General features: G+C 42.2%; 1 protein-coding gene across 1 annotated transcript; it reads left to right on the top strand.

The window, feature by feature from the left end:
* The first annotated feature begins 791 nt into the window (after positions 1-791).
* LOC129816607 (tumor necrosis factor-inducible gene 6 protein-like) lies at positions 792-17,385 on the top strand. The gene is made up of 6 exons (XM_055871299.1): positions 792-1,064; positions 5,524-5,661; positions 6,897-7,058; positions 13,269-13,497; positions 13,744-13,784; positions 13,965-17,385. The coding sequence occupies exons 1-6, from the start codon at positions 965-967 to the stop codon at positions 14,090-14,092; spliced, it is 798 nt and encodes a 265-aa protein (XP_055727274.1). The 5' UTR covers positions 792-964; the 3' UTR covers positions 14,093-17,385.
* The last annotated feature ends 1,172 nt before the right edge of the window (positions 17,386-18,557 follow it).

Raw genomic sequence — 18,557 nt, 5'->3', positions numbered from 1 at the left:
CAGGACGACAGGCAGGCTCAGAGTCAGGGCAGGCGAAATGGTCAGAACCGGGATATTAGACAACAGGTGCAGGAAAACAGGCAGTAGCAGGGAAACAAAACGCTGGTAGGTTCTACAAACAAAATGAACTGGCAACAGCCAAAGGAGAACACAGGTATAAATACACAAGGGAAAATAGAGAAGATGGGCGACACCTGGAGGATGGTGGAGAGAATCACAAAGACAGGTGAAGCAGATTAGGGCATGACAACTGTAAGACATGAAGGTCAGTCAATCTGGAAAATTTCAAGAACTTGGAAAGATTCTTCAAGTGCAGTAAAAACCATCAAGCACTATGATGAAACTGGCTCTCATGAGGACCACCACGGTAAAGGGAGTTACCTCTGCTACTTTATTGTTATTTTATTGAGTTACTTTTTATTTTATTGTTTACTTTAGTTTATTTAGTAAATATTTTCTTAATTCTCTTTCTTGAACTGCATTGTTGGTTAAGGGCTAATAAGTAAGCATTTCATGGTAAGGTCTACTTACACCTGTTGTATTCAATGCATGTGACAAATATAATTTGAATTGATTTGAGATATGCCCAAAGAGTGAGTATCTGGTGAGTATGCAGGCCATGGAATAATAACGGACATTTTCAGCGTCCAGGAATTGTGTACAGATCCTTGGGACATTGGGCCGTGCATTATCATGCTGAAACAGAAGGTGATGTTGCAACACAGCTGGGTTAAATTTGAGAGGTGCACGCGAGTCAATTTGGCTTCTACATGCCTCCAGAGGTTCCGCAATTGCGTCACACCATCCACACGGCGCCTCTGACCACATTTCGGACCAAGCATAAATTGGCTCTAACATTTTAAAATGCCAGTTGTCAGATGAGCAGCGAGCACAGCGCGAACGGTAGCAGCTGGCCAGAGGACATCAAAGCGCAGCGCACAGCTCTGATCTGTACAAGAGGAGGATGAGAGTCTTCGCTATCATCTGGGCCATTGGGTTCCTCTTGAAGGAAGCGCAAGCCTGGGGCTTCAGAAATGGAATATTTCATAACTCCATATGGCTGGGTAAATCACGCTTTCTTTGTTACTTTGGGAGCCTTAAATCATTAGGCTGCTTTTCAACAAGGATTCATTTCAGAAGTAACTTTAATGCATGCCAACAATTGCAAACATTGTCATTCTGTAGGACGTTCTCCTGAAAGTTGTCTGTGTTTGTATTTTACAAGATGGTTGTGGAATGTTCAGTTGTAATATTTAGAACCACTATGCCACATTGGATCTTTCAAAAAGTTGGGTCGCTTGGACAAAGACCTACAAGAGGCAACGGTTTCCCTTTGATGTGTCCAAATTTAGGCTAATTATCGTTACCATATGTCAGAAAAGTATTATTTTATGTTCACTTTTCTAACAGCTCTTTATCTTCAACATACTCTCACAATCCTGCACAACATAGGCTATTGACAAGGTTGTAAACATTTAGCATTTTTCCTGATAAAACTTTGCCTACATAATCTTTACAGTTATGTAACATTATTAAATGGCACATAGCACTGTGATGTGTGTTCAGGTAAGGGGTAGAGTTGGAGACCGGCATATTTATGACTGAACACTGCATGAGGTTGACTTGCAAACACACTACTTCATTTTGTCCGAGGGACAATAAACACACATGAACAAGAAAGCTGTGCAAACTTCAGAACATTATTTCAGTGTTCAGTTTACGGCGTAGCATTGCAGTGGTGGAAAACGTATCAAAATGTCATACTTGAGTAAAAGTAAAGATATCTATGTAGAAAATGACTCAAGTAAAGTCAACCAGAGAAATACTACTTCAGTAAAAGTCTAAAAGTATTTGGTTTTAAATATACTTAAGTTTCAAAAATCAATCTAATTGCAAAATATACTTAAGTAAAAGTATGAATAATTTCAAATTACTTATAATAAGAAAATCAGATGGCATAATGTTCTTTTTTTGAAATATGTTTTATATTTACAGATAGCCAGGGGCACACTACAACACTCAGACATAATTTACAGATAGCCAGGGGCACACTACAACCCTCAGACATCATTTACAGATAGCCAGGGGAACACTACAACACTCAGACATCATTTACAGATAGCTAGAGGCACACTTCAACACTCAGACATAATTTACAGATAGCTAGAGTCACACTTCAACACTCAGACATCATTTACAGATAGCTGTGGGCACACTACAACACTCAGACATCATTTACAGATAGCTAGAGGCACACTTCAACACTCAGCCATCATTTACAGATAGCTAGAGGCACACTTCAACACTCAGCCATCATTTACAGATAGCTAGAGGCACACTTCAACACTCAGCCATCATTTACAGATAGCTAGAGGCACACTTCAACACTCAGCCATCATTTACAGATAGCTAGAGGCACACTTCAACACTCAGCCATCATTTACAGATAGCTAGAGGCACACTTCAACACTCAGACATCATTTACAGATAGCTAGAGGCACACTTCAACACTCAGCCATCATTTACAGATAGCTAGAGGCACACTTCAACACTCAGCCATCATTTACAGATAGCTAGAGGCACACTTCAACACTCAGCCATCATTTACAGATAGCTAGAGGCACACTTCAACACTCAGCCATCATTTACAGATAGCTAGAGGCACACTTCAACACTCAGCCATCATTTACAGATAGCTAGAGGCACACTTCAACACTCAGCCATCATTTACAGATAGCTAGAGGCACACTTCAACACTCAGACATCATTTACAGATAGCTAGAGGCACACTTCAACACTCAGACATCATCTACAGATAGCTAGAGGCACACTTCAACACTCAGACATCATTTACAGATAGCCAGGGGAACACTACAACACTCAGACATCATTTACAAACGAAGCATTTGTGTTTAGTGAGTCCTCCAGATCAGTGGCAGTGGGGATGACCAGGGATGTTCTCTTGATAACTGAGTGAATTGGACCACTTTCTTGTGATGCTAAGCATTGCAAATGTAACGAGTACTTTTGGGTGTCAGGGAAAGTGTATGAAGTAAAAAGTACATTATTTTCTTTAGGAATGAAGTGAAGTAAAAGTCGTCAAAAATATATATAGTAAAGTACAGATACCAAAAAAAACTACTTAAGTAGTACTTTAAAGTATTTTTACTGAAGTACTTTACACCACTGTAGCAATGAAAGAACAAGGACAGAGTGTTATATCAGTTTGAAGACTCTGCACATTTCTTTTGTAACACAGAGACTGCTATAACATCTGCCCTTGAACACTCAGTTTATAGACCAGTGTGTTTATTGTCTAATAATGTTATAGTGCCCCAACCCATTTTAATGGAATATGTCGTAAAGGCTTCTTCAGATAAGAGTTAATGAGCTCGACTTGCCTGCCAGACCTACACCCATCTGGAACACACAAACTTAACTGCATGTTTACAGTAATATGTCATGTGACCCAAACCTCCTATATCATTTGGTTCTGGTAATAGTGAGATACACCACACTCTGAGCTTATAATGAGAACGAGGCACCACCTCACAAGGCACCTTGGAGGGACAGTTTGACTAGTAGGTGAAAACATTAGTTCATAGCTAATTTGGAGTGCACTCCAAGTCCTACAAGGTCATGCATGCGTGATATCAAAACAGCCTCAAAGGAGGACTCCCCATAGGGAATGGCCACTTCCAACAGGGAGATTACAAACACTAAGCTTCTGTCCTAAGGGTTTCTATCCAGTCACAACATGTTAGAGTTGAAAGATTTTGGCCTATCCACCGTGTGTTTCATGTTTCTTTTCTTCCGCTTTGGACTTAGTCTGAAGCCACTTTGCTTGCCTCCAATCTTGTAAAACAGAATATTTTCTGCTTGTTTTCTGTTGCCTGGATACGTATTGTTGTAGTTGTGTCTCACTGTAGTGCTGAATGGAATATGAATGACAGTCATCCAATAAAATGACTACCTCCCCGTAGTACTCACTTCTGTCATCATGAAGTGCTTTGAGAGGCTAGTTACGGAACATATTCCCTACACCTTACCCGACACCCATATCGGCCCTACAGATCACCATTGCACTGCACACTTCCCTATCGTGTCTGGATAAGAGGAATATCTATGTAAGGATGCTGTTCATCAACTACAGCTCAGTCTTCAACTCCATAGTGTCCTCCCAGCTCATCGCTAAGCTTGGGGCCCTGGGTCTGAACCCTGCCCTGTGCAACTGGGTCCTGTACTTCCTGACGGGCTAACCCAGGTGGTGAAGGTAGGCAATAACACCTCCGCTACGCTGATCCTCAATACGGGGGCCCCTCAAGGGTGGGTGCTCAGCCCCCTGCTGTACTCCCTGATCACCCATGACTGCAGAGTCACACACGTCTCCAACTCAATCATCAAGTTTGCAGATGATACAACGATAGTAGGCCTGATTACTAACAACGACGAGACAGCCTACAGGGAGGAGGTAAGGATTCTGGCGGAGTGGTGCCAGGAAAATAACCTCTCCCTTAACGTCAACAAAACGAAGGAGCTGATCGTGGACTTCAGAAGGCAGCAGAGAGAGCACGCACCCATTGACGGGGAGTGGAGAGGGTGAAAATCTTCAAGTTCCTCTGCGGGCACATCACTGACAACATGAAATGGTCCACCCACACAGACAGTGTGGTGAAGAAGGTGCAAGGAGGCTGAAGAAATTCCTAAGGGACCCTAAGACCCTCACAAACTTCTACAAATGCACTATTGAGAGCATCCTGTCAGGCTGTATCACCACCTGGTATGGCAATTGCACCATCTGCAAGCACAGTGCTCTCCAGAGGGTGGTGCAGTCAGCCCAATGCATCAACACGGGCACACTGCTTGCCCTCCAGGACATCTACAGCACCCAGTGTCACAGGAAGGCCAAGAATATCATCAAGGACCTCAGCCACCCGAGCCACGGCCTGTTCACCCTGCGACCATCTACAAGGCGGAGACGGTACAGGTGCATCAAAGCTGGGACCAAGAGACTGGAAAAACAGCTTCTATCTCCAGGCCATCAGACTGTTAAGTAGTCACCACTAGCCATCCTCTGCCCAGTACCCTGCCCTGAACCTAGTCACTGTTACTAGCCATCTACCACCTGGTACTGTACCCTGCACCTAGAGACTACTGCTCGATGTACATAGTCATTGAACATTGGTCACTTTAATAATGTTTACATGCTGTTTTACCCACTTCGTATGTATATACTGTATTCTAGTCGAGGCTCATTCTATATATTATTACTGCTGTACACACATTTTCTATTCATATACTGTCTAAACATATACAGTATATTTAAATTCCAGACTCTGACATTGCTCGTTCTGATATTTCTTAGTTCCTTAATTGTTTAATTTTTATTTGTGCGTGTTTTGTATTGTTAGGTATTACTGCACTCTTGGAGCAAACATAAGCATTTCGATGCACCTGCGATAACATCTGCAAACTGTGTCCACGACCAATAAAACTTGATTTGAGTTGCTTTTTCCTGGACAGAGCAAGCCGCCGGAGTCTACCACAGGGAATCGCGTAAAGGGAGATACCAGCTGACTTATAAGGAAGCCAAGGCCGTGTGCAAATACGAAGGAGGGACACTGGCCACTTACGATCAACTGGAGGCTGCTCGTCAGATAGGTTTGCAATGCAATAACTCCCCTATACCCCATCCCCTCCAAACTGGAGGTGGTGGTGCTTTCTCTATCTCTGTCTCTCTCTCTCCTTCTCTCTGAATTTACCAGACAAAGAGTCTGGAGGAACATAACTCACAAGCAGCACAATGTTGCCAATTATATTCTATCAATGTCAATGACTTTCAACATAAGCACTGGCAGTTCATGAGTGGCCCCTGAGCCCTGAGTTTACAAAATGCCATTACCACTGTTGATTAACGATGCCTCAAAGTTTACCTAAGCACACATGTACCCAGTTTATATTAGCCAAACATGTGGTCACTAGTATCACTGGTCAAGCAATGGCAGGAAGAGGTGTGTTTATCTTGCCTTTCTCCCATGAAATCAATCAAAGACATCTTGCAACTACAGCTCCTACAGCCCGTTGCTCTGTGGAACTGCAGCCGGTCCCAATTCACTCCCTATCCCTTCCCCTTGGGCCTAACCCTTTGATGTTTGCAGATCTGAAGGGTAAATAAGCAGTGTAAGGGAGTGGCCCTGCCACCATATTACCTGCACTTTACAGCTCTACAAACATTGAAGGGTTAGAACCAAGGGGTGGGGAGGGAATTGGTCTGGCTGTGATCAGAGGCCTCTCGTATTGTAAGAACGATAACACCTGCCTAGCTGGGTAACGATGCTGTTCCCATGGATGGCAGACAGATTGAAGCCCGATCAGGCCCTGGAACTCAGGATCTGGCATTTGGAAACCACTACTCGTCTGTCTGTGGTTAGAGCTGAGCTGCACTATGGCCAATCAACCTAGGAGCCCTGAGTGTATCTCTCTTGCCTTTCCTGACTGACTGTGGTCCGCTGATTGTGACTGGAGGCTTTTAAGATACATTGGAGTTCATTATGCTTTACCCCCACCGTCCACCAACCATCCACATCCCCCACATCAATGGACTGCTTGTAATTGCAGATGCAAAGTCACTGGAAAACACATTTTTGACAGGGACAATAGCATTTCCAAAGACTTGGTTTTGTTTTAAGGATATGACTAAGCCGAATGGCTGGTGTAATCCAATATTCCCTTGATCTTCTGTTAGTGTTTTATCTGTGGTACTAAGACGGGGATGGATGCTAGCTCTATAAACCAAGCTCTCTTATGGTTTTATCAGTGACACTCTTTCTTAGCATGGAAACAACGGGAAACTTTCAGATTGGTTACCAGGCTAACTTTTTGCCCCTCTTTCTTAGGTTTACATGTGTGTGCGGCTGGATGGTATGACAAAGGACGTGTGGGCTACCCTATCGTCAAAGCCGGTGCCAACTGTGGTTTCGGCAGGGTTGGCGTCATCAACTATGGGTACAGGTTGAACAAGAGTGAGAGATGGGACGTCTACTGCTACAACCCCAACTGTGAGTAGTAAAAACATGACAAATGGGAGGTTTATGCAATCCTCTGTGTTGGTTTAATGGACCATGATGGTCCACCATATGAGTTAAGTGTCTGGTGTGGTTTCCAATGGGCGAGGCTAGGGCACACACGGTCAGAGTTGTAAAGTTTCTTCTGGTTCATGACATGTCGCCTTATGTACCAGGGGAGCTATTGACTGTACGTGGGCAGGGGGTTGTGGTCCCTGAATCTGGGTGAGGGCTCCTCCAAAGGGCCATTGGCAGGGTCCAGGGGGGTTGTGGTTTCTGGATAAGGACTCACCCCATCACTAGTAAGGCGGGATACTGGCGATAGTCTGACCTATGAGCGATGGGGTGGCGTACGGCTGTTAACCTCTACACTCCAGATGATTCACCAAAGCCTTGCAGATGGAGCGAGACCTAAACGCCTTTGAGCTGTCATGATCTAGGACAGGAAGCAAAATAACACCAACAGCCAACTAAACATTGATTCATTTCCCTAACTCGGCTCATAGATGGAGATGAAGATTGTTTTCTTGTTAATTACGTTCATTTTCCTCTCAGTATATCTGGAAAGGGTTGCAAAAGCAAAATTATTCATATAAACACCCGGGTAGCTGCCTGTGAAATTTGTACGAAGGTTTGGTTGGTTAAGTTTCTGGAGTGGCTCTAAAGTGGTGCATCCTTGCTGACATGCTACTGGAGAGAGCCCCAGCTAGCACATTTGGTTCCTTGGAAGTTGTGGGAACGTATATTTTTGGTTTCACATTGGTTGTGGGAATGAAGCCATACGTTTCCTGACTGGTAAAACTGAATGTTTTTTAAACTTTCTGAGAACAGACGTGAACATTTAGCCTGTTCTGGGAACATTTATTTTTAGGTTGCAGGGAGGTTCTGAGAACATTTTACTCTGGTTCCTTAAATGTTCCCGGGTGGTTTTATTAACGCTCTGAGAATGGAAATTATAGGTACATACAGTGCCTTCAGAAAGTATTCACATTTTCAGGAGTAAAAATTTGCATAATAAGTTGCATGGACTCACTCTGTGTTCAATAATAGTGTTTAACTATTTTTGAATGACTACCTCATCTCTGTACCCCACACATACAATTATCTGCAAGGTCCCTCAGTCAAGCAGTGAATTTCAAACACAGATTCAACCACAAAGACCAGGGAGGTTTTCAAATGCCTTGCAAAGAAAGGCACCTATTGATGGGTTTAAAAAAAGCAGATATTGAATATTCCTTTGAGCATTATTAATTACACTTTGGATGGTGTATCAATACACCCAGTCACTACGAACATACAGGCGTCCTTCCTAACTCAGTTGCTGGAGGCCAATGGGGACTTTAAAACAGTTATTGAGTTTAATGGCTGTGAGTTTCGTCTAAGGCACTGCATCTCAGTGCTAGAGGCGTCACTACAGACATTCTGGTTTGAATCCAGGCTGTATCTCAACCGGCCATGACTGGGAGTCCCATAGGGTGTCGCACAATCGGCCCCGCGTTGTCCAGGTTTTGCCGGTGTAGGCCGTCATTGTAAATAAGAATTTGTTCTTAACTGACTTGCCTAGTAAAATAAAGGTTAAATAAAAATATAGATAAATAAAAAATAGGAGAAAACAGGATGGATCAACAACATTGTAGTTACTTCACAATACTAGCCTAAATGACAACCTGTACAGAATACAAATATTCAAGACATGCATTCTAAAGTAAAACTGTAAAAAATGTGGCAAAGAAATTCACTTTATGTCCTGAATACAAAGCATTATGTTTGAGGCAAATCCAACACAACACATCACTGAGTACCACTCTTCATATTTACAAGCATGGTGGTGACTCTATCATGTAATGGGTATGCTTGTCTTTGGTAAGGACTAGGGAGTTTTTGGGGGGATAAAAATAACTAGAATAGAGCTAAGCAAAGGCAAAATCCTAGAGGAAACTTTTAGATTTGTGTATTGTTGTGAATTGTTAGATACTACTGCACTGTTGGAGCTAGGAACACAAGCATTTCGGTACACCCGCAATAATATCTGCTAAATATGGGACCAATACAATTTTATTTTATTTGAAAACCTGGATCAGTCTGCTTTCCAACAGACACTGGGAGACAAATTCACCTTTGAGCAGGACAATAACCTAAAACACAAGCCCAAATATACACTGGAGTTGTTTACCAAGACCACATTGAATGTTCCTGAGTGACCTAATTGCTTTGACTTAAATCAGCTTGAAAATATATGGCAAGACTTGGAAATGGCTGTCTAGTAATGACCAACAACCAACTTGACAGAGCTTGAAGGATTTCAAAAAGTATAACGTGCAAATATGATATCCAGGTGTGCAAAGCTCTTATAGACGTACCCAGAAAGATTCACAGCTGTAATCGCTGCCATGTGATTCTAACATGTTTTGACTCAGGGGTGTGAATACTTAAGTAAATTAGATATTTCTGTGTTTTATTTTCAATACACTTGCAAAAATGTTATATATATATATAATTCTTTTCACTTTGTCATTACACAACAAAATGTGGAATAAGTCAAGGTGTATGAAAACTTTCTGAAGGCCCTGTATCTACCTAATACCCCTGCACATGACTCTGTATTGGTATCCCGTGTACTGTATATAGCCAAGTTATCGTTCCGCATTGTGTATTTATTCCTCGCGTTATTATCTTTTTCTATTATTATTATAAAAATAAAATAAATCTGAATTGTTGGGAAGGGCCAATAAGTAAGCATTTCATTTGTCTACACCTGGTGTTTACAAAGCATGGGACAAATAAAAATGTGATTTGATTTGGAGTTTTTTGAATAACTACCTTAAAATGTTCAATTAATGTTTTTAACAATACTTTTAATAACACTACTTGCAGATAGGACACATGGACGTTAATTTCCTTAGGCATTAATCATGCAAACACATTAATTTTTTTTATGAGATTTGAACATATAATTCTCTGTTCTCTGTCCATGGAATTAGTTCACTGCGCCACCAGGATGGAGCTAGCATGCCATGTTTTTTAACTGACACAAAGCTGTTCATTTTAGTCTATTCAAACAGACCCCATTTCAAAGGAAACAAGCATTCATTACGATCAGGTGTTGCCATTTAGTGGGCGTGGCCAACACACCTGAACACACTTAACAAGATAGAGGCTCGAGAGTTTTGTTGACTCTGAGAAAGGAATGTATATGTTTTTAAACACAAATCTTAGAACTTTCTCTGAACATTAATAAAGTAGAACGTTTCCTTTAAAATTCGCAGAACAATTTAAGAACATGACTTTAAATAGAACCATGAGGAATCCTGTAGGAAACATTATGCTGAAGTACTGAAATTCCCACAGAAGAATGTTGTTTCTTAACATTCTCTGAACTATTTGAGAACATTCCCAATGTCAAACCAGTTGGAAACGTTCCTGGAACATTACAAAAATGTTAATAAAAGGTAACCATGTTTGACATTTTTGGAAATATTCTGTTAAAGTAATGCATAACCAAGTGTAACAGTATAACTTTACGTCGTCCCCTTGCCCCGACACGGGCGCGAACCAGGGAACTTCTGCACACATCAACAACGGTCGCCCACGAAGCGTCGTTACCCATCGCTCCACAAAAGCCGCGGCCCTTGCAGAGCAAGGGGCAACCCTACTTAAAGTCTCAGAGCAAGTGACGTAACTGATTGAAATGCTACTAGCGCGTACCCGCTAACTAGCTAGCCATTTCACATCCGTTACACAAGAAAATAATGTTATTTTGTCAAGTTCCTTAAGTGCAGAGAATTTCCCAAAGCCAATCAACTATCCTGCACCATTCCCAGAAAGTTGTGGGAAGGTTGTACGCTCTCACCAAGCTCTAAGAAACATTTGATTCTCAGAACGTTATGTGCTAGCTGGGACTGGACTGTTTAATGGTGTGTCAGTCTTATAGAAGGGTGAGGCCGAAGCAAATAATTATACAAGTCTGTGGGTAAGGCAAAGAAACACTTCAAGATGTAAAGCCTATTAGGGACAAACTGAAACCAAATGGCCCGAACATCTCTAGATTGTATGTAAATCTAGTACATTATAGATTGGAGCGGCAAAGCAACACTTTGAGGTGTAAAGCCAGCAGGGAACACAGTCACTTAATATCCAATGACTGTTATTTGTCTCGATATGATATTAAAAAAATGTAACTTTAAGTAATGTTGTAAAAATCCACTTTAAACTATCCAATGGTTGCACAGCCTCCCCCCTCTTTATCATGCTCTGACTTTTCAGGGGGCCCTGTGAAACTGCGTTATGCCACTGACGGCAATCAAATACATTAAGTCTTTATAGAATAAAGTAGCAAAGCAACACGTTGAGGTGTAAATCCAAAGAGGAACACACTGAACTCTTAATGGTCTGACTCTAGATAATACCAAAATCAAATCTGTGGTAAGAACCCAGTCTTTAAACTCTAACTCTAGGGGCCTTATGTGATAAGAACTCAGTATTTATCCAGTCATTATAACTATTAAGGATGTATTTACAACACTTTTACAATATTTAATTAATCATGACAAAACAGCTGTATTGGGGCCTGTTTTCATGGTGGAGAATGATACATGATAGTTGGCACCACGTGATGACTGTACTCAACATGGAAGAGGTTGCCTCATTGGATGAGATAGCTGCCTTGAGTGATACTGCCTGTGGCCCTGGTCATAAAGTAGTACACTACAAAGGGAATAGGGTGTCATTTGAGAAACCGGCACAAATTTTCTCCCTAATTCCCTGTGACGTTGAGGATGTATGGTTCACATTTGATAAATTACGGTTGAATTGCATTAAAAAAACTCTTAATTACATTAATTTTCCCTCTACAAATCCTGGGGATCTAGGGGAGCTTTTGATTTAATGTTCACCCAACTGCACATGTGGAGGGAATTGTGTTCATTCAGAAGACAAAGGAGTCTCTTTTTTTGTATTTTACTCCCCTTTTTCTCCCCAACTTTGTGAAATCTAATTGCGATCCAATTACGATATTGTCTCATTGCTGCAACCCCCCAATGGGCTTGGGAGAGGCGAAGGTCGAGTCATGCGTCCTATGAAACATGACCCTTTTAAACCGCGCTCCTTAACCCGGATGCCAGCTGCACCAATGTGTTGGAGGAAAGTGTTCAAATGATGACTGAATTCAGACTGTAGGAGCCCAGCCCACCACAAGTAATTGCTAGAGTGCGATGAGCCAAGTAAAGCCCCACCGGCCAGGCCAAACCTTCCCCTAACCCGGACGACATGGGCCAAATAATACGCCGCCCCACGGGACTCTCGGTCACGCACAGTTATGACACTGCCTGAGACTGCTGCGCCACTCAGAAATAAAGTTAGGGGCCTCCTATCTTCATTCAGTGGTCACATCAGAGAGAACAACATAAACAAAACATCATTCCCATATTTTAAATTATCGTAATGCATTTACTTATGATGACAGCAAATGTAATACACTGATGTAGTAATACATAATGATAGTTTTTGCTGAAATGTTTTGCTTATATGATATCATTACTCTAGAGTCTAAAGCAACAGCTAGTGTGCTGTCACGATCGTCTTTTGGAGAGAGTGAGGACCAACATGCAGCGCGTGGAAAATACATCTTCTTTTTATTTTGAAGAAGGTAACACGAAACAAAACACTTACAAACTAACAAAACAACAAACGACCGTGAAGCTACAAAACGAAAGTGCACACACAAGCTACTAACGTTTAGACATAGACAATTCCCCACAACAAACTAAAGCCTATGGCTACCTTAAATATGGCTCCCAATCAGAGACAACAGAAACCAGCTGTCTCTAATTGGGAACCCATTCAGGCAACCATAGACTTTCCTAGACAACTACACACAACATAGACACTGCTAGACAACTATACTAAACATAAACCCAACTACTCTAAATAAACCCCCTAAACCTTACAATCACCCTGGACACTACAAAACCCACATAAATACCCATGTCACACCCTGACCTAACTAAAATAATAAAGAAAACAAAGAATACTAAGGCCAGGGCGTGACATGTGCAGAATATTCGCTTAACTTTTATCTATGGACATTACCCATTAAAGTCTTATTTAATCCGCTAAACTATTCATCTATCATCTAATATATAAAGTTAGCTTTTATCGCTTCAGTATATTTCCTCATCCTATCTCCTTCTGTCTCCTGGTCCACAGCGAAGGAGTGTGGAGGTACTCTGACAGATCAGCAAAGGATCATCCAGTCACCCGGTTACCCAGAGGAGTACCAGGATGAGCAGATCTGCTACTGGCACATCCGCGTGCGCTACGGACAGAGGATACGCCTGCACTTCCTGGAGTTCGACGTGGAGGAGGACACGGCCTGTCTAGCAGACTACCTGGAGATCTATGACAGTTATGACGACATCTCTGGCTTCGCCGGGAGGTGAGGATCTAGGTTTTGATGGAATGTTCCTTTACATTTAGTTTTAGTTTGTTGCGTTCACGTTGTAATGGTTTATCTGGGTTGTTAGTCTTATCCAAGATGATAGAAAGTTGCATTGTACTAAATGTATTGATGCTCACATAGACTCGTAAGACTCATGTCTTTTCCCACAACATACTGTCATAACATAGGCTACTGTTTGACCATGTTGATCTACTATCAAGTAAATATATTTATTATTTCCAGGTACTGTGGAGATTATTTACCAGATGACCTCATAAGCACAGGTATGCACAAACACATTCCTATTTTATTACCATATTAAATGCTATTATTATAGATCAAAAAGCTACAGTAAATGTCTGGCATTGATAACCTTTTTTGAATCATCAATTGTTTATTGATTTCCAATTATAGGTGTTTTCATTGATAACCCTGTCACCTTTCCCCGTTTCTCTCTCCCACAGGGAATGTGATGACACTAAAGTTCCTGTCCGATGCATCTGTAGTCGCAGGAGGCTTCCAGATGGAGTACATTGCTGTGAACGCTTCTCTCCTCCACTTCCAGAATGACACCAGCTGTTGCTTCACCTGACCAATGTTTATTTATTTTTTCAGTATGATATGAGTTTCCATAAGCCACATCACTTGCACTATGCAGTATAACAAAAATAATTACTGACAAATTTGAATTACAAAAATCAACAATACAATATACTGCGCTAGGCAGTAGGCACTGCGAGCCCCGGGAGTGACGCGGTGCCTGGTGTGATTGGTTGAGATTTCACAACGCAGTGGACCGCTCACGTCCCCCACCCCTACAGCACTGGTTGTGCCGTGTTCAAAACAACTGGGAACTCGGAAAAAACTCGGGAAAAACTTTTTTTTTTAAGTTCCCAGTTGTCTTGAAAAGCACCAATAGATGTCATTTGCGTCACTAAGCAAAACCCCTGTCACTCAGTCAGAGAGTCTGGATGTTTGGAACGAGCAGGTTGAAGCAAGAGGGAATGAGGTGGATAGGGCATAACAACCAGAAAGTCAGTCTAGCAGCAGAAGAGTTAGCCACAGGTTTGTGGAGGGTTGGTGGTAGCTAACTACACTGAACAAAAATATAAACTCCACATCAAATCAAATTGTTTCACCTTACAGTGAAATGCTTACTTACAAGCCCTTAACCAACAATGCAACAAATAACAATAGCGAGGCTATATACAGGGGGTACCGGTACAGAGTCAATGTGCGGGGGCACTGGTTAGTCGAGGTAATATGAACATGTAGGTAGTTATTAAAGTGACTATGCATAGATAATAACAGAGTAGCAGCGGCGTAGAAGGGGTGGAGTGGGGGGGGCAATGCAAATAGTCTGGGTAGCCATTTGATTAGATGTTCAGAAGTCTTATGGCCTGGGGGTAGAAGCAGTTTAGAAGCCTCTTGGACCTAGACTTGGCACTCCGGTACCGCTTGCCGTGCAGTAGCAGAGAGAACAGTCTATGACTAGGGTGGCTGGAGTCTTTGACAATTCTTAGGGCCTTCCTCTGACACCGCCTGGCATAGAGGTCCTGGATGGCAGGAAGCTTGGCCCCGGTGATGTACTGGGCCGTATTCACTACCCTCTGTAGTGCCTTGTGGTCGGAGGCAGAGCAGTTGCCATACCATGCAGAGATGCAACCTGTCAGGATGCTCTCGATGGTGCAGCTGTAGAACCTTTTGAGGATCTGAGGACCCATGCCAAATCTTTTCAGTCTCCTGAGAGGGAATAGGTTTTAGGACTGTCTTGGTCTAGGACTGTCTTGGTGTGCTTGGACCATGTTAGTTTGTTGGGGATGTGGACACAAGGAACATGAAGCTCTCAAACTGTTCCACTACAGCCCCGTCGTTGAGAATGGGGCACGTGCTCAGTCCTGCTTTTCCTGAAGTCCACAATCATCTCCTTTGTCTTGATCACATTGAGGGAGAGGTTGTTGTCCTTGCACCACACGGCCAGGTCTCTGACCTCCTCCCTATAGGCTGTCTTGTCGGTGATCATGTCTACCACTGTTTTGTCATCGGAAAACTTAATGGTGGTGTTGGAGTCGTGCCTGGCTGTGCAGTCATGCGTGAACAGGGAGTACAGGAGGGGACTGAGCACACACCCCTGAGGGGCCCCCGTGTTGAGGATCAGTGTGGTGGATGTGTTGTTACCTACCCTTACCACCTGGTGGCGGCCCGTCAGAAAGTCCAGGATCTAGTTGCAGAGGGAGTTGTTTAGTCCCAGGGTCCTTAGCTTAGTGATGAGCTTTGAGGGCACGATGGTGTTAAACGCTGAGCTGTAGTTGAAGAATAGCGTTCTCACATAAGTGTTCCTTTTGTCCATGTGTGAAAGGACCATGTGCAGTGCAATAGAGATTGCATCATCTGTGGATCTGTTTGGGCGGTATGCAAATTGAGTGGATCTAGGGTTTCTGGGATAATGGTGTTGATGTGAGCTCATGGCTCATGGCTACAGACGAATATGAATATTGACCTGTTTAAATGTCTTACTCACATCAGCTGGTGAGAGTGTGATCACACAGTCGTCCTGAACAGCTGATGCTGTCCTGCATGTTTCAGTGTTACTTGCCTCGAAACGAGAAGTAATTTAGCTCGTCTGGTAGGCTCGTGTCAATGGGCAGCTCGTGTAGTACAATTCAATCTTAGTCCTGTATTGACGCTTTGCCTGTTTAATGGTTCGTCGGAGGGCATTTTACTGAGCTACAGTTCATATAAAGAAATCAGTCAATTGAAATAAATTAATTTGGCCCTTATCTATGTATTTGACATGACTGGGAATACAGATATGCATCTGTTGGTCACATACCTTTAAAAAAGTAGGGGCGTGGATCAGAAAACCAATCAGTATCTGGTGTGACCACCATTTATCTCATGCAGCACGACACATCTCTTTCGCATAGAGTTGATCAGGCTGTTGATTGTAACCTGTGGAATGTTGTCCCACTCCTCTCCAATGGCTGTGCGAAGTTGCTTGATATTGGCGGGAACTGGAACACTCTGTCTACATATGATCCAGAGAATCCCAAATATGCTCAATGGGTGACATGTCTGGGGAGTCAGCAGGGGACATTTTCAGCTCGCAGGAATTGTGTACAAATCCTTTCGACGTGCTGAAACATGAGGTGATGGCGGCGGATGAATGGCACGACAATGAGCCTCAGGATCTCGTCCCAGTATCTCTGTGCATTCAAATTGCCATTGATAAAATGCAATTGTGTTCGTTGTCTGTAGCTTATGCCTGCCCAGATCATGCTGTTTAATCAGCTTCTTGATATGCCACACCTGTCAGGTGGATGGATTACCTTGGCAATGGAGAAATGCTCACTTACAGGAATGTAAACAAATTTGTGCACAATTTTTAAGAAATTAGCTTTTTGTGCGTATGGAACATTTCTGGGATCGGACCAACACTTTACATGTGGCATTTATATTTTTGTTCAATATAGCTAGTCTCCCGGCCTCAGCATAAGGGTTGGCAAATGCTAATAAGCTAGCGTTAGCGCTCAGCATCCTTAAGCTATTGGGTATCAATCAGAGTTATTTAATAGTATATTTGGTGAATGGGAAAGCTAAGGATGTTGATATAAGTCATGTTATTAGGAAAAGTGTTTATATCCAGCGAGTGTATTTGATGTGTTTCTGTAGGTAGCGGTTAATGGTTGGCTCATGTCTGTTATTTCCATATAGTCTTTATAACAATTAATAAACTGTCCATTATTAAATTGGTGAAATTATTTCATTGAGCTTTTATTTGTATTACTCTTGTTGCATTGTCAACCTGCAAGGAAGCATTTCATTGCACTGTGCGCTCCATTGATATATTGTGTATATGACAAATAAACAAACTTGTTACGCAGACTCTTGCGTTTTTTTTGACAGTTGAGTTGCCATGGTCATGTTGGTATACAGTAACTTTAAAGAGCAACTAAAAAAACTTAAACCAACTTCTCATTTAGAAAACAGCTTATGTGGCATCGATATGAGTCAAACACATTTATTCTAGTGTCAAAATTGACTACAAAGTGTAAATAGCATAATTTTGGTCATAAAGTTAGTCTCGTCCAAAATGCAGTTTTGTGTGACTTCTGGTCATGACAGCATAACAATGTACAGTAAATGAAGGTTGGGTTTGTTTCAATCCTGCCCATATGCCCACAGCTGGCAGCACACAAGTAATCATACATTTGGAGTGCAGCTGCATGTAACCCGATCGTAATGCCTGTGGTAAATTTGGGTGAACATTGGATATCCCTATGGGGCTAGTTTTAGGGACCATCGGTAAATTACACAATGCACATGGGACAATATGTTAAAATTCCAATAGCTCCAAATGTCAATTACTTAAAAACCTTAAACCAACTATAAGTTGTAGAAATTCATATACAAATATTGAAAGCATTTAATGAGAAAACTAAAAGGTGTGCAACATAAAAATATTGTCTTATTTACATTTATTAACGTTCCCTAACTAGCCCCAGAGATAGGCTATCCAAAGTCAAGTCAAGTTGCACACCAGCTAATTGGCTAAATAATTTGTCTAACTCTTCCCACCTGCGAATATACACACGAGACACCCACATCAAACCACACCCCGAAACCAACTCACATTTGAATTCAGTCATGGTCGCTAGCGTTTCTTAATTAACAAAATCTAAAACGATGCCCAATCAGGAAGTGCAGTCACCCTTTAAAACTAACTAAAGACGTAGCACCTCTTCCTTGCTACCTTTCATATGAACCAAGGGGGAGGGCAGATGAGAACAGCAGGCCAGCGGAGCACTTAGAACAGCAGCAGTCAGGGGCAAATGGTAGGAAGAGGATGATTTAGGTGAACCCAGACACAGACCCAAAACAATTTAAGTTACCCCAGTATCCCCTTGACCGTTTTGGATTGCAAAACTAGAGACACACCAGACAAGCCACAGAGACACCAATCGAAGAGTAGATGATGGAGAGACACACCAGACAAGACACAGAGACACCAATCGAAGAGTAGATGATGGAGAGACACACCAGACAAGCCACAGAGA

The sequence above is a fragment of the Salvelinus fontinalis genome, chromosome 19, assembly GCF_029448725.1.
Source record: "Salvelinus fontinalis isolate EN_2023a chromosome 19, ASM2944872v1, whole genome shotgun sequence".
NCBI lineage: Eukaryota > Metazoa > Chordata > Actinopteri > Salmoniformes > Salmonidae > Salvelinus > Salvelinus fontinalis.
This window is presented reverse-complemented; position numbering and strand designations above follow the sequence as displayed.

What these genes read in the sequence shown, in the direction of transcription:
- LOC129816607 (XM_055871299.1), top strand. Translation starts at nt 965, where the DNA reads ATGAGAGTCTTCGCTATCATCTGGGCCATTGGGTTCCTCTTGAAGGAA. An exon ending in ATCTCTGGCTTCGCCGGGAG is followed by an intron (nt 13,498 to 13,743) that starts GTGAGGATCTAG and finishes TATTATTTCCAG; the next exon opens with GTACTGTGGAGATTATTTAC. An exon ending in AGATGACCTCATAAGCACAG is followed by an intron (nt 13,785 to 13,964) that starts GTATGCACAAAC and finishes TCTCTCCCACAG; the next exon opens with GGAATGTGATGACACTAAAG.